Raw genomic sequence first — 12397 nt, 5'->3', positions numbered from 1 at the left:
TTCCTCATTTGTCCTAACTTAATTCCTACCCCTATAAAAAATAATACCTAATTCCTAGATGAAGATAGAGAGCTAGACGAAAACAAAAAAACGACAACCTTGATACATTTTGATTCAACGATTAAAAAGGACCCCTAAGAACTTTAGAATCAGCCGCAGCTGAAGCCATCGAGGTCTTGACTTCACACACACTCAAAGAAATAAAGCTACACACAAACACATATACATAGGAGCACACAAACAAACAAAAAACGGCAAAGTGCCAGGAGATTGATTTGTTTTGCAATGTAATCATTTCCATAACTTCCGGTGATGTCTGCTTCTTTTAAAAATGATATTTACTAGCATGATAGTTATTCTTCAGTTTGGCATGATTAACCTCATAAACAGAGTCCTAACCAATAACCTTGCTGATGGTTTGTCGCCTCAACCTGACCTTGGTCTTTGCACTGACTGCCATCCATTTTCTGCTTCAGCAGAAGGTTCAGATAAGAAAATCAGTGTATTATTTATTCCCGTCCCAGAAGAACAAGATCAAAATAGAGAGTGGGAGTTGCGGAGACAGAGTGGTTTTTAGTGCGATTCAGAGTCGAGATGGGTGTTCAATTTTTTGGGCTTCCTTCGAGGTTGTCACTGTCTAAGGTTTCCGGTGCTAAGCATTTTCAGATTCAAATTTGCTTTGTATTGAGAGGTCCGTTAAATTCGAAGGCGCCGTCGAGTTTGTTGTTGAGAAACTCCCTTCGGTTGAGGTTGCCGGAGCTAAGGTTGTGGTCCTTTTTCGGCTGAAATTTTGTTGCTGATTTCTAAGCTGTGATCCTCGATTAGTCATTCTGTACGAATTTTGGTTGGAGTTTTATTACATTAATATTAAATGAAAGTTTTCCTTACTGCGCTAAAAGTTCCAAATTTTCTATTTCTATTTGATGGTTATTTTTGATACATTTGTTCATTGTGTTTTATTTGGATGGCATTTGAGTAAATGTTATATTCTAATTGTGTCTCATGGCATATTCATGTATTGCAGTAAACCTTATCATGTTTTATTGATCATTTATTAAGATAATGTTAAGAATTGTAGCTCAAAAATAACAATATAGAACAAGGAAAAACAAGTTAAGAGATATAGAGAGAAAGAGAGAAGGAAAAGATTTTCTTCTTCAATTGTGTGTATTTTCCTATCTATTACAAGGCCTTTATATAGGCATAAAAAGTGAAGAAAATATGTTATGGAATATGTCATTGAACATACAAAATATGTCATTGAATATGTCATTAAGCATTTGAGATGAAAAATCATGGAAGAAGAGTAAACATCCACCATAATGTGATATTTATCATAACACTCCCCCTTGGATGTCCATAGATAATGTGCCTCGTTAAAACCTTACTAAGAAAAAAACCTGTAGGGAAAAAATCTTAGTGAAGGAAAAAGAGTACACATATCTATAATACGCTTTATTTGCTGCCTCGTTAAAAACCTTACCAGTAAAACTCAGTGGGACAAAACCTAGGCTAAGGGAAAAAGAGTACAGCGCATATCTTACTCTCCCTCATGAAAATATCACTTTATTTCTCGAAGACGGAGCATTCCAATCTTCTGTCTCAACTTCTCAAATGTTGAGGTTGGTAATGCCTTAGTGAACAGATCAGCCAAATTTTCACATAAACGAATCTGTTGAACACTAATTTCACCATTTTGTTGAAGATCATGCGTAAAAAAGAACTTTGGTGAAATGTGCTTTGTCCTATCTCCTTTTATGAATCCTCCCTTCAATTGGGCTATGCATGTTGCATTGTCTTCATACAAAATTGTGGGTAGTTTGTCACACTTCAAACCACATTTGTCTTGGATAAGATGTATTATAGACCTCAACCAAATACATTCTCGACTTGCTTCATGAATAGCAATTATCTTAGCATGATTAGAAGAAGTAGCCACGATTGATTGCTTAGTCGATCGCCAAGATGTGGCAGTGCCGCCACATGTAAACACATAACCTGTTTGAGATCGAGCCTTATACGGGTCAGATAAATACCCAGCATCGGCATAACCAACAAGATCAGGATTGCAATCATTGCCATAAAATCAGCCCATATCGGTAGTCCCTTTTAGATATCGCAATATGTGTTTGATCCCATTCCAGTGTCTCCTTGTAAGAGCAGAGCTATATCTTGCTAAGACATTAACCGAAAAAGTTATGTCAGGCCTTGTAGGGTTAGCAAGATATATTAGTGCACCGATTGCACTAAGATATGGTACTTCAAGACCAAGAAGCTCTTCATTCTTTTCTTGAGATCAGAACGGATCCTTATTCACATAAAGTGATCGAACAACCATCGGAGTACTTAATGGATGTGCTCCATCTATGTAAAACCGTTTCAATACCTTTTCTATGTAGGCAGATTGATGAACAAAAATTCCGTTTGCCAAATGTTCAATTTGCAAACCGAGACATAATTTTGTCTTTCCGAGATCTTTCATCTCGAATTCCTTCTTTAAACATTCTACGGCTTTGGGAATCTCTTTAGAAGTGCCAATGATATTCAAGTCATCAACATATACAACTATGATGACAAATTCAGATCCAGACCTCTTACTAAAGACACAAGGGCAAATAAGGTCATTTTTGTACCCTTGGTTTAGCAAATACTCGCCAAGGCTATTGTACCACATCCTCCCTGATTGCTTCAATCTGTATAAGGATTTCTGAAGTTTTATTGAACAAGTTTCTCTTGAACTTTTATGTGCTTCAGGAACTTTAAATCCTTCAGGGATTTTCATAAAAATCTCATTGTCTAGTGAGCCATATAAGTAGGTTGTGACAACGTCCATCAACCTCATATCAAGTTTTTCATGGACTGCCAAATTTATTAAATACCTGAAGGTAATTGCATCTACCACAGGAGAATATGTCTTCATATAATCAATGACAGGCCTTTGCGAAAACCCTTGTGCCACAAGTCGTGCTTTATGCCTTATGATTTCACCTTTTTCATTTTGTTTTCGCACAAAACCCATTTGTACCCCACTGGCTTGACACCTTCAGGTGTTTGGACTATTGGTCCAAAAACTTCATGTTTTTCGAGTGAAGCCAATTCCACTTGAATTGCATCTTTCCATTTTGGCCAGTCATTTCTCCGTCTACATTCATCGATAGATTTTGGCTCAAGATCCTCATCTTGTTGCATTACTTCAACTGCAACATTATATGCAAAATTGTTGTCAACAATAACGTTATTTCGGTTCCACCTTTTTCCCGTAGAGACATAACTTATTGAGATCTCTTCATTTTCATCATTTCCAGGTACTAGAACCTCCTGTGAGGTCTTATCAATTATTATGTCTTTATGCTCCTCTTGAGAAATTGCCTCTATGTTATGATCAACTTGATCATTCCCTCCTTTCCTCTTTCGGGGGTTCTTATCCTTGGAACTGATTGGTCTACCACGTTTAAGGCATGGCCTAGACTCGTTTTCATTATCATACTGTCCAGCTGAGACATCAATTCGAATTGGAGCATTTACAGCTGGAATATGCAATTTAGTAACCCGTGGAAGGTTAGTAAATGCATCTGGCAATTGATTTGCAACATTTTGCATATAAATGATCTTTTGAACTTCTCATTCACATTGATTTGTACGAGGATCCAAATGAGATAAAGATAATACGTTCCTATCTATCCCTTTTTCACCTGTTTATTTTCTCCCCCCAATGTTGGAAAAACTGATTCATGAAAATGACAATCAACAAATCTGGCTGTAAACAAATCTCCTGTCATAGGCTCCAGATATTTAATAATAGAAGGAGATTCATAACCTACATATACTCCCAACCTTCTTTGGGGGCCCATCTTTGTGCGTTGTGGTGGAGCAATTGGAACATATACCGCACATCCAAAAATTCTTAGATGGGAAATATTTGGCTCCTAACCAAAAACCAACTGTAATGGGGAGACTTCATGATAACTGGTTGGCCTTATGCGCACAAGTGCTACTGCATGCAAAATAGCATGTCCCCACACTAAAATGGGAAGTTTTGTCCTTATTAGTAATGGTATAGCTATTAATTGGAGGCATTTAATCAATGATTCTGCTAGACCATTTTGAGTATGAACATGAGCAACCAGATGCTCAACTTTTATTTCAGTGGCCATACAATAATCAGTAAAGACTTGAGATGTAAATTCACCAGCATTATCAAGACGAATTGTCTTAATTGCATAATCTGGAAATTGTGTTGTTAATCTTATTATTTGGGCCAACAATCTCGCAAATGCCATGTTACGAGTTGACAATAAGCACACATGTGACCATCTTGTAGATGCGTCTATCAAGACCATAAAATACTTGAATGGTCCACATGGAGGATGTATAGGCCCACATATATCACCCTGTATACGTTCCAAAAATGCAGGGGATTCAATCCCTACTTTAGCTGCTGATGGTTTAATAACCAATTTTCCTTGAGAGCAAGCAGCATAGGAGAATTCCTTAAATTGAAGAATCTTCTTGTTCTTCAATGTCTGTCCATTTGAATTCTCTATTATTCTGTGCATCATGTTAGAACTGGGATGGCCCAACCGGTCATGCCAAATGATAAAATCATTAGAAGTAGTAAACTTTTTGTTTACTATGGCATGTGATTCAACCACACTAATATTTGTGTGGTACAACCCAAAAGAAAATGCGGGTAATTTTTCATGCACATATCTTTTACCCGCTTTTATTGTAGTAGTATAAAGGTATTCAACCTTTCCTTCGTTTGATGTCTCAACATGGTAGCCATTTTGGCGAATAGCTTTGAAACTCAACAAGTTTCTTTGAGACTTACTATAATACAATGCATTATCAATAGTTAATATCGTTCCTTCGGGTAATAATAAGGCCGCTCTTTCGGAGCCTTCAATCAACTTTGTACTACCGGATATTGTATTAACATAGGCCTTTTTCATAACGAAATAATATTGTGTGAGTTGTAGCACTATCCAAAAGACATAAAACTTCATTACTCATTTTGAATCCAATTGAAGACTAAGGAATTTTAATTTCTTCATAAAAAAAAAGAATTAAAGTACATCATGAGAAATACGGAAAACAAACATCTCCACAAACAACATAAGACAACTTAAGTACTACTTAAAAATAAAAACAACTTTAGATGAGATAAAAACACTGAAAATAACAATATAATTGCATTCCCCAATAAAATGATCAAACTTTAGTGTTGATCTCCAAAGAAATCTTCAACTTCCAAATGAGTAAGATCATTGAGTCCTTGAAAATCATCATCTTTCAAAGCAAGATTTGCCTCGGTATTGTCATCATTTTTGTTTGAAGGCCCCGCCTCAAAATAATTTTTAAAGGTCAAGTGTGACTCCACTAGGGCATTAGCAGAAGATGATCCAACATTATTTGCCTTTATTTTGATGGAGTTTTGATAAAGCCTGACAAAATTCTCAGGTGCACGACATTCAATTTTCCAATGACCTTTCATGCCACAGCGGTGGCAGTTACCACTTTTGCCTCTTGAAGGATTGTTTTGAGAACCCATATTGTTCTCTTATTTTCCATGACCACCACGATGACGACTATCATATCGTCTCTTAACATTGCCATACCCACGTACATTCATATGGCCATGATTATTATTCTGTTTTTTCCAGACTTATCACGTCTAGCTGCCATATTTGCTTCAGGAAGCGGAGCTGACCCTGTGGGACGAGCTTCATGATTTTTCAGTAAAAGGTTGTTATGTTGCTCGGCCACCAGAAAGAATGAGATCAATTCAGAATACTTTTTAAAACCCTTTTCACGGTATTGCTGTTGTAATACCATATTTGAGGCATGGAAAGTTGTAAGAGTTTTTTCCAGCAAATCCTCATCATTCATAACTTCCCCACATAATTTCAATTGGGAAGTTATTCGAAATACAGCAGAGTTATACTCACTTACGGTTTTAAAATCTTGCAATCGTAAGTGCATCCACTCATATCGAGTCCTTGGCAATACCGTAGCCTTAAGGTGATCATACCTTTCCTTCAGGCCAGTCCACAATTCAAGTGGATCTTTCACTGTTAAATATTCAACCTTCAAACCTTCATCCAAATGATGACGAAGGAAAATCATAGCCTTCGCCTTGTCCTGGCTTGATGCCTCATTACCCTGAGTAATGGTGTTACCAAGGCCTTTAGCGGCTAAGTGAATCTCAGCATCGAGAACCCATGATAGGTAATTCTTTCCAGAAATGTCAAGTGCCACAAACTCAAGCTTTGACAAATTTGACATAGTAAAAACTTTCGGATGAAGAATTGCACTTAACTTTCGACAAGACTAGAGTCGTGCTGATAACGTGTTAAGAAATGTAGCTCAAAAATAACAATATAGAACAAGGAAAAACAAGTCAAGAGATATAGAGAGAAAGAGAGAAGGAAAAGATTTTCTTCTTCAATTGTGTGTATTTTCCTATCTATTACAAGGCCTTTATATAGGCATAAAAAGTGAAGAAAATATGTCATGGAATATGTCATTGAACATACAAAATATGTCATTGAATATGTCATTAAGCATTTGAGATGAAAAATCATGGAAGAAGAGTAAACATCCACCATAATGTGATATTTATCATTACAGATAACAATTATTTATTATTAAAAGTTGATTAGTCTCGTTGTTATGTTAAGTGTAAAGCTAAGAGAATTTTCATTTCAAGTTGACCAAAACCTCTAGAATGTAGGGCTGTTTGATTTAGTAAAATTGGGCTAATACCGATGGCCCAACAACATGAGGTGGCTCAATTTCCTCCACAACATTAGTTTAATCCATAATTCATCACCTTCACCATAATCTCGAACTTACGAAAAGAATTACAAACATCATAGCTTGATTTAGGCGCGATTAATAATAATCATCGTGACTATGGGTACGGTTCCCGTGGCATGGTCATGATATGTAAATCCTAATTAGGGTGTGCATTTCATGTGACCCGACCACAACTTTGAATAATAATAAAATAAACATGTCGTGGCTTGTTCCAGAAATAAATCGATAAATAATTAAAAGCGGATAAAAGGTTAAAACTGCACAATAGGTTTAAAACATGTAAAATCAGATAATTAGGCAATTATTAATAGTTGAGCGACCGTGCTAAAATCATGGAACCCGAAAATGCCTAACACATTCTCCCGGGTTAATAGAATTCCTTACCCGGATTTCTGTGTTCGTAGACCATAAATAAGAGTCAAACATCCTTGATTCGGGATTTTAAACTGGTGACTTAGGATACCATAAATTATCCCAACTGGCGACTCTGAATTTGAATAATTATCCTGTTTTGATCAATATCACTTAAATTGAAAAAACTCCCTTATACTTCCCCTCTCGGGGTAGTAAAAGGAGGTGTGACAAGTTAGACTTACCTTTGGACGTGGAGTCTGTACATCCAGTCTTTCATGTGTCTATGCTCTGTAAATGTATCGGAGATCCTTCCAGAATTGTGCCAGTTGACGACGTTCAGGTCACAGAGCAGCTATCATATGAAGAAACTCCAATTGCTATATTAGACGGATGAATTTGGAGATCAAAAACTAAAGACGTAGCTTCGGTGAAAATAATTTGGAGAAACAACAATGTGAAAGAAGTGACTATGGAGGCCGAGGAAGACATGAATCTAGATATCCCTACTTATTTCCTCCTCCAGAGAAGGGTCCGACTGAGGCGTCATAACATTAAGGTACGTGTATGGATTCTGGTGTTAGTTATTGTCATTGGTCATGGAGGGCCATTGTCGTTATTGATGGTCGTAATACTATGTGGCGTTGAATTATTAAGTTTCTACAGGAAAAGTTGGAAGTAGTATTGTTACCAAGGGTGACTTTGCCAAGGTTATATAGATCCCAGAGAGTTGAACATTTGAGGATGAATATTTCTAAGGGGAGAAGGATGTTACATCTCGTGTTTTCATACGTTAAAAGTTTTGTCTTCAATTAATTGACATAGACTCGGGGATGAGATTATCTTGAGGTTAATGTAGTTACGCTAATTATAACAAGTGAGAAATAAGTGTCATGAAGGATAAAGGGTACACGAACTAAAGAAAAAAGGTTTTGTTGAAAATAGCAAATTTGGGATAAAATACGAGTCGAGCGATAATATCTGATAATTATGGACTACTACCATACAAGGTACCATATGACCACGGTATATGATATATAAACTATATTAAAAATAAGTAGAATTTTAAGTAATTTAAGATAATTTTTAAATTATGTGGGTAATTGGTTAATTACCGGGTAACGAGACATTACCTAATTAACTAATAAGGGGATAAAAATTAATAATTTCCCACCCCCCAAAACGTGGCAGCAATAAAGACTATCAAACATATGACTAAGTGGTCATGTAATCTTAGGTGGCAACCAAGGGTGTTAGATATACACTACATTTCTAATAAATTCATTATTTTGGGATCACTACTTCATCTTCTCTAACATTTTCAAGATTTCAAATGGATAGGATGTTTGGTACTAGCAATGAATTCCTACAAAATCTCTATCATAAGAATCCACACCATAAATTGTCCAAACCCATATAAACTAACCATTACATTTTATATGTTTGTAAGCTACGCTGTAAAAGGAGTAGTACTCTTCTACGTGATTTTGTGCAAAAATTTTGCTAACTGTATAGAGGAGTCATCCTCCTTAATTATAACGTGAAATTTCGTCTTCAACGAGAATTCGTGCAAGAATATCATACAGATTTTTCTCTACTCCGGGTATGTTAAGGTCATCCCTTCTTTCTTTTGGCACGGTCCAAATTATACAAAAGAAATGAGCAAATGCATAGTTTCCATAAATTACTCTATTCATAAAAATACTAGGGGTGTCTATATTCTTGATTCCCCATGTGAATTATTATTATCTTCTGTTCATGGGTCTCCGAATAATACGCATTTGAAAAAGTTTATCCGAAAGAAATATTGAGATTATTACATATTTTTCATGTATTTCATTCATTTATACATGCACATTGACCCATGACCAGATGGCGTTACATACTCATATATATGTAAATATATGTATATGGGATATGAAAAAAAGTTACAGCGTTATATACGCACCACCACCTGATCAGTTGGTATATGCTGATGATGTTGCCCACAGTGGCCGAGACGATATGATGGGATGCCCTCAGAGGCTTGATGATATTATGTGCATCTATACCTATGCATAACCAGACATTTATATGTATATGCATAACATTATAAATGTTTCAGGATTTATAAAAGTTATTCAGATTTACATATGGATTTCTTTGTTCCACGTTTCATCTATGTCTCTCACGTATAGATTTTCATGTCTTACATACTCAGTACATTTTTTGTATTGACGCCGTATTTCACGGGGCCTGCATTTTATGCCCGCAAGTACAGGTAGGCAAGCTGACAGACCCCTTCTTAGGATCCTTGATCAGCAAGAGTTGGCGTGCTCCACTTGATCCGGAGCTGCTTTTGATTTTGGTATGATATATCTGTATATATTTGGGTATGACGTGGCTCAGTCCCGTCTTTGTACAGTTATATTTCTATTAGAGGTCTAGAGACAGTATGTCTAGTTATAGTATGTGCCCTTGCCGGTTTCTAGTTCTGAGGTACATAGTTGTCTATAGCAGCTTTGTCGGCTCGCCCACTGTATTCTGCCTGTATATGTGCATATGCCCTTTCGGAAGGTTTCCTTCATGTATGTTATTCTCATAATTTAGAAGATACCATTCACGTTCATATCTTAGATGCATGCTTAGGGGTGTTCGACAGGGAGGACTCGGGCACCCGTCGCGGCCCATCGGTTTGGGTCGTTACAATATATATGAGTTTTTGGGTATGTTTACCCCTCAGATGTGAGAGACGATATTTTTAGATGATTCAGAATATGGCCTCATCGGCCTAAGTTGAGGGTTACCCCTTGAGAGTTCACAATTACAGAGTGTGTAAGCTCGGACCGAGTATAGAACCGGGTGCCGCCCATACCTCCCCAGTTTTGGGGCGTGACAAATACAATATTCCCCCAAAATCTGGGTGTCACTAAGTACATGAGCATCTAAATAACAGCATAGTCTGACTACTAAGTGCACTGCCTAGGAAAGTAGAACAGTATAAATAAAACTAAAAGAAAAAGGATGAGAGTCAAGGTCTGTGAATGCCAATGCAGCTACCTCGAAAATCTCTGAACTGATAAAGCTCTAAAATCAGCAACCACCGTACTCGTAAGTACCAGGAGACAACCAATCCATACCTAAAATCATGTTGGAATCAACTGTACTAAGTAATAAAAGATCAACTCTAGTCTCCAATCCTCCAATGGTCACCACACACGATCGATACACACGATCCACAACAATAATATCGCCTACAGGCGTAGATATATGAACATGTGAAATTAAGGACTCATGAGGCATATCCAAATAATGAGTAAAATAGGATGATACATCGAAATAAGTAGAACCAGGTCAAATAATGTGGAAGAATCTCTGTGACACACTGAAACAATACTTATGATCACTATATCTGAAGCAACAGCCTCTGGACTGGCAGGAATAGCATAGAATCGAGCATGACCACTACCAGATCGACCTCCCTCTCTAGGGCAACCTCTAGCTGCTTGAGCCCTACCCCGAGCTGGCTGGGCAGGTGGTGAAAAAAGTGGTGCAAAAGTCACCGCCTGACCCCTTTGTTGAAATGGACTTCCAAAGCAACGGGGACACTATCTCCACACATGCCCATACTCCCCGCACTCGAAGCAACTCCCCATTGGTGGTGGGTCCTAAATCGGGCACCGAGAACTAGAATAACTACTAGAAGGACTTGGCATAAATGAACCCTTAATCGATGGAGCACAGGATGAACTCTGAGTTGGGAGAGAACTGAGAGATGATTGACCCCGGACGAGCACTATATAATCCCTGGCTAGCTAATACACCCCGATGAACCGGACGAGCCATCTGAGTGGGCCTATAATGACGACCCCTGCTTTGGTACGACTGACTCCCAGAAGGAACAACGCTGAAACCACCCAAATCATGAGGCCTCCCTCTCCTCATGCTCCTGACTACGGACCAACTCTAGCCCCCGAGAAATATCAACCACCTCGTCGAACCTAGCACCTAATGAGTTCCCAGTCATAACAAAACGCAACTGATATTTGAGGCCATTAATGAACCTCTTAATCCTCTCCCATTATGTGGGAACCAACCAGATCGCATGATGAGCCAATTATGAAAATATCATCTCGTACTGGGTCACAGACATACCATCCTGGCATAGCTGCTCAAACTGCCTATGTTTGGGTCAGTGGCACAAACTTCTCCAAAAAGAAAACGGAAAACTCGTGCCATAAAAGTGGAACAGCATCAGTTGGCCGACTCCGCTCATAGACCTTCCACCATTTAAAGGCTGCCCCTGTCAGCTGAAAAGTAGTAAATGAGACCCCACTAGTCTCCAGAATACCTGACGTGCGAAGAATCTGCTGGCACCTCTCCAAGAAGTCCTGAGCATCCTCCGACTTAGCCCCACTGAATATTGGAGGCTTGAGCCTCCCAAACCTCTCTAGTCCCTTCAGCTCCTCATCACTCATAATGGGACCCACCTGGGCCTGAGCAACTGCAATCGACTGGGCTGGTAATACCCCCGGTTTCTGGAGTCCCTATATCATTTGCTTTGGAATATGGGCGGCGGTTGTGTGAGTACCTCCCCCGACCTGAGAAGTCGCTAGTGCTTCCTGAAGTGAAACCGCCTGAGCAAGGCTAGTGCAAACAGTCGATATCTGGGCCAAAGCCTCTTGATGGCCTGGAATCACAATGGGCACAACTGGTGCCTAAGCTGGTGCCACCGGCTTAACTACATCTGGAATCTTCTCCTGCACTGGAGCAACTGGTTGGTCTACAGGTGCTTCTCTAGTTGGTGGTACTAGAGGTCGTCCGCCTGGTCCGGTAGCACGTGTCCTCACTATCCGTGATAGAATAGAATAACAGAAGTTTAGTTTCCGGAATAACAAAATTCGCACGACAAGAACACAAGAAGGTGAAGTTTCCCTAATGGTTCGACAACCTCTTGAAGATAATACAGACATCTCTGTACCGATCCGCAAGACTCTACTAAACCTGCTCATAACTCCTAAGACCTATGTAATCTATGCTCTGATACCAACTTGTCACAACCCAAATCTCACATGTCATGATGGTGCCAATGCATTAAAAGACAAGCTGACAACCACAATAAACCACACATTCTTTAAGATTGAAAACATAATAAAATAAACTTACGAGTAAAATCTCATAAATACTGATACAAAAATACCGCAACTCAATACAATATTCCTTATAACTCTGGGTGTCACTAAGTATA

At 38.4% G+C, this 12397-nt stretch overlaps 1 protein-coding gene across 1 annotated transcript; it reads right to left on the bottom strand.

Annotated features, from left to right (window-relative positions):
• Positions 1 to 5628: 5628 nt before the first annotated feature.
• On the bottom strand, positions 5629 to 6285 carry LOC104216046 (uncharacterized). The gene has a single exon (XM_009766001.2). The coding sequence runs from the start codon at positions 6283 to 6285 to the stop codon at positions 5629 to 5631; it is 657 nt and encodes a 218-aa protein (XP_009764303.2).
• Between the last annotated feature and the right edge of the window lie 6112 nt (positions 6286 to 12397).

Source organism: Nicotiana sylvestris, chromosome 8, assembly GCF_000393655.2.
Source record: "Nicotiana sylvestris chromosome 8, ASM39365v2, whole genome shotgun sequence".
NCBI classification, from domain to species: domain Eukaryota; kingdom Viridiplantae; phylum Streptophyta; class Magnoliopsida; order Solanales; family Solanaceae; genus Nicotiana; species Nicotiana sylvestris.
The sequence above is the reverse complement of the archived record's forward strand: the minus strand, read 5'-3'. Positions and strand labels throughout refer to the sequence as shown.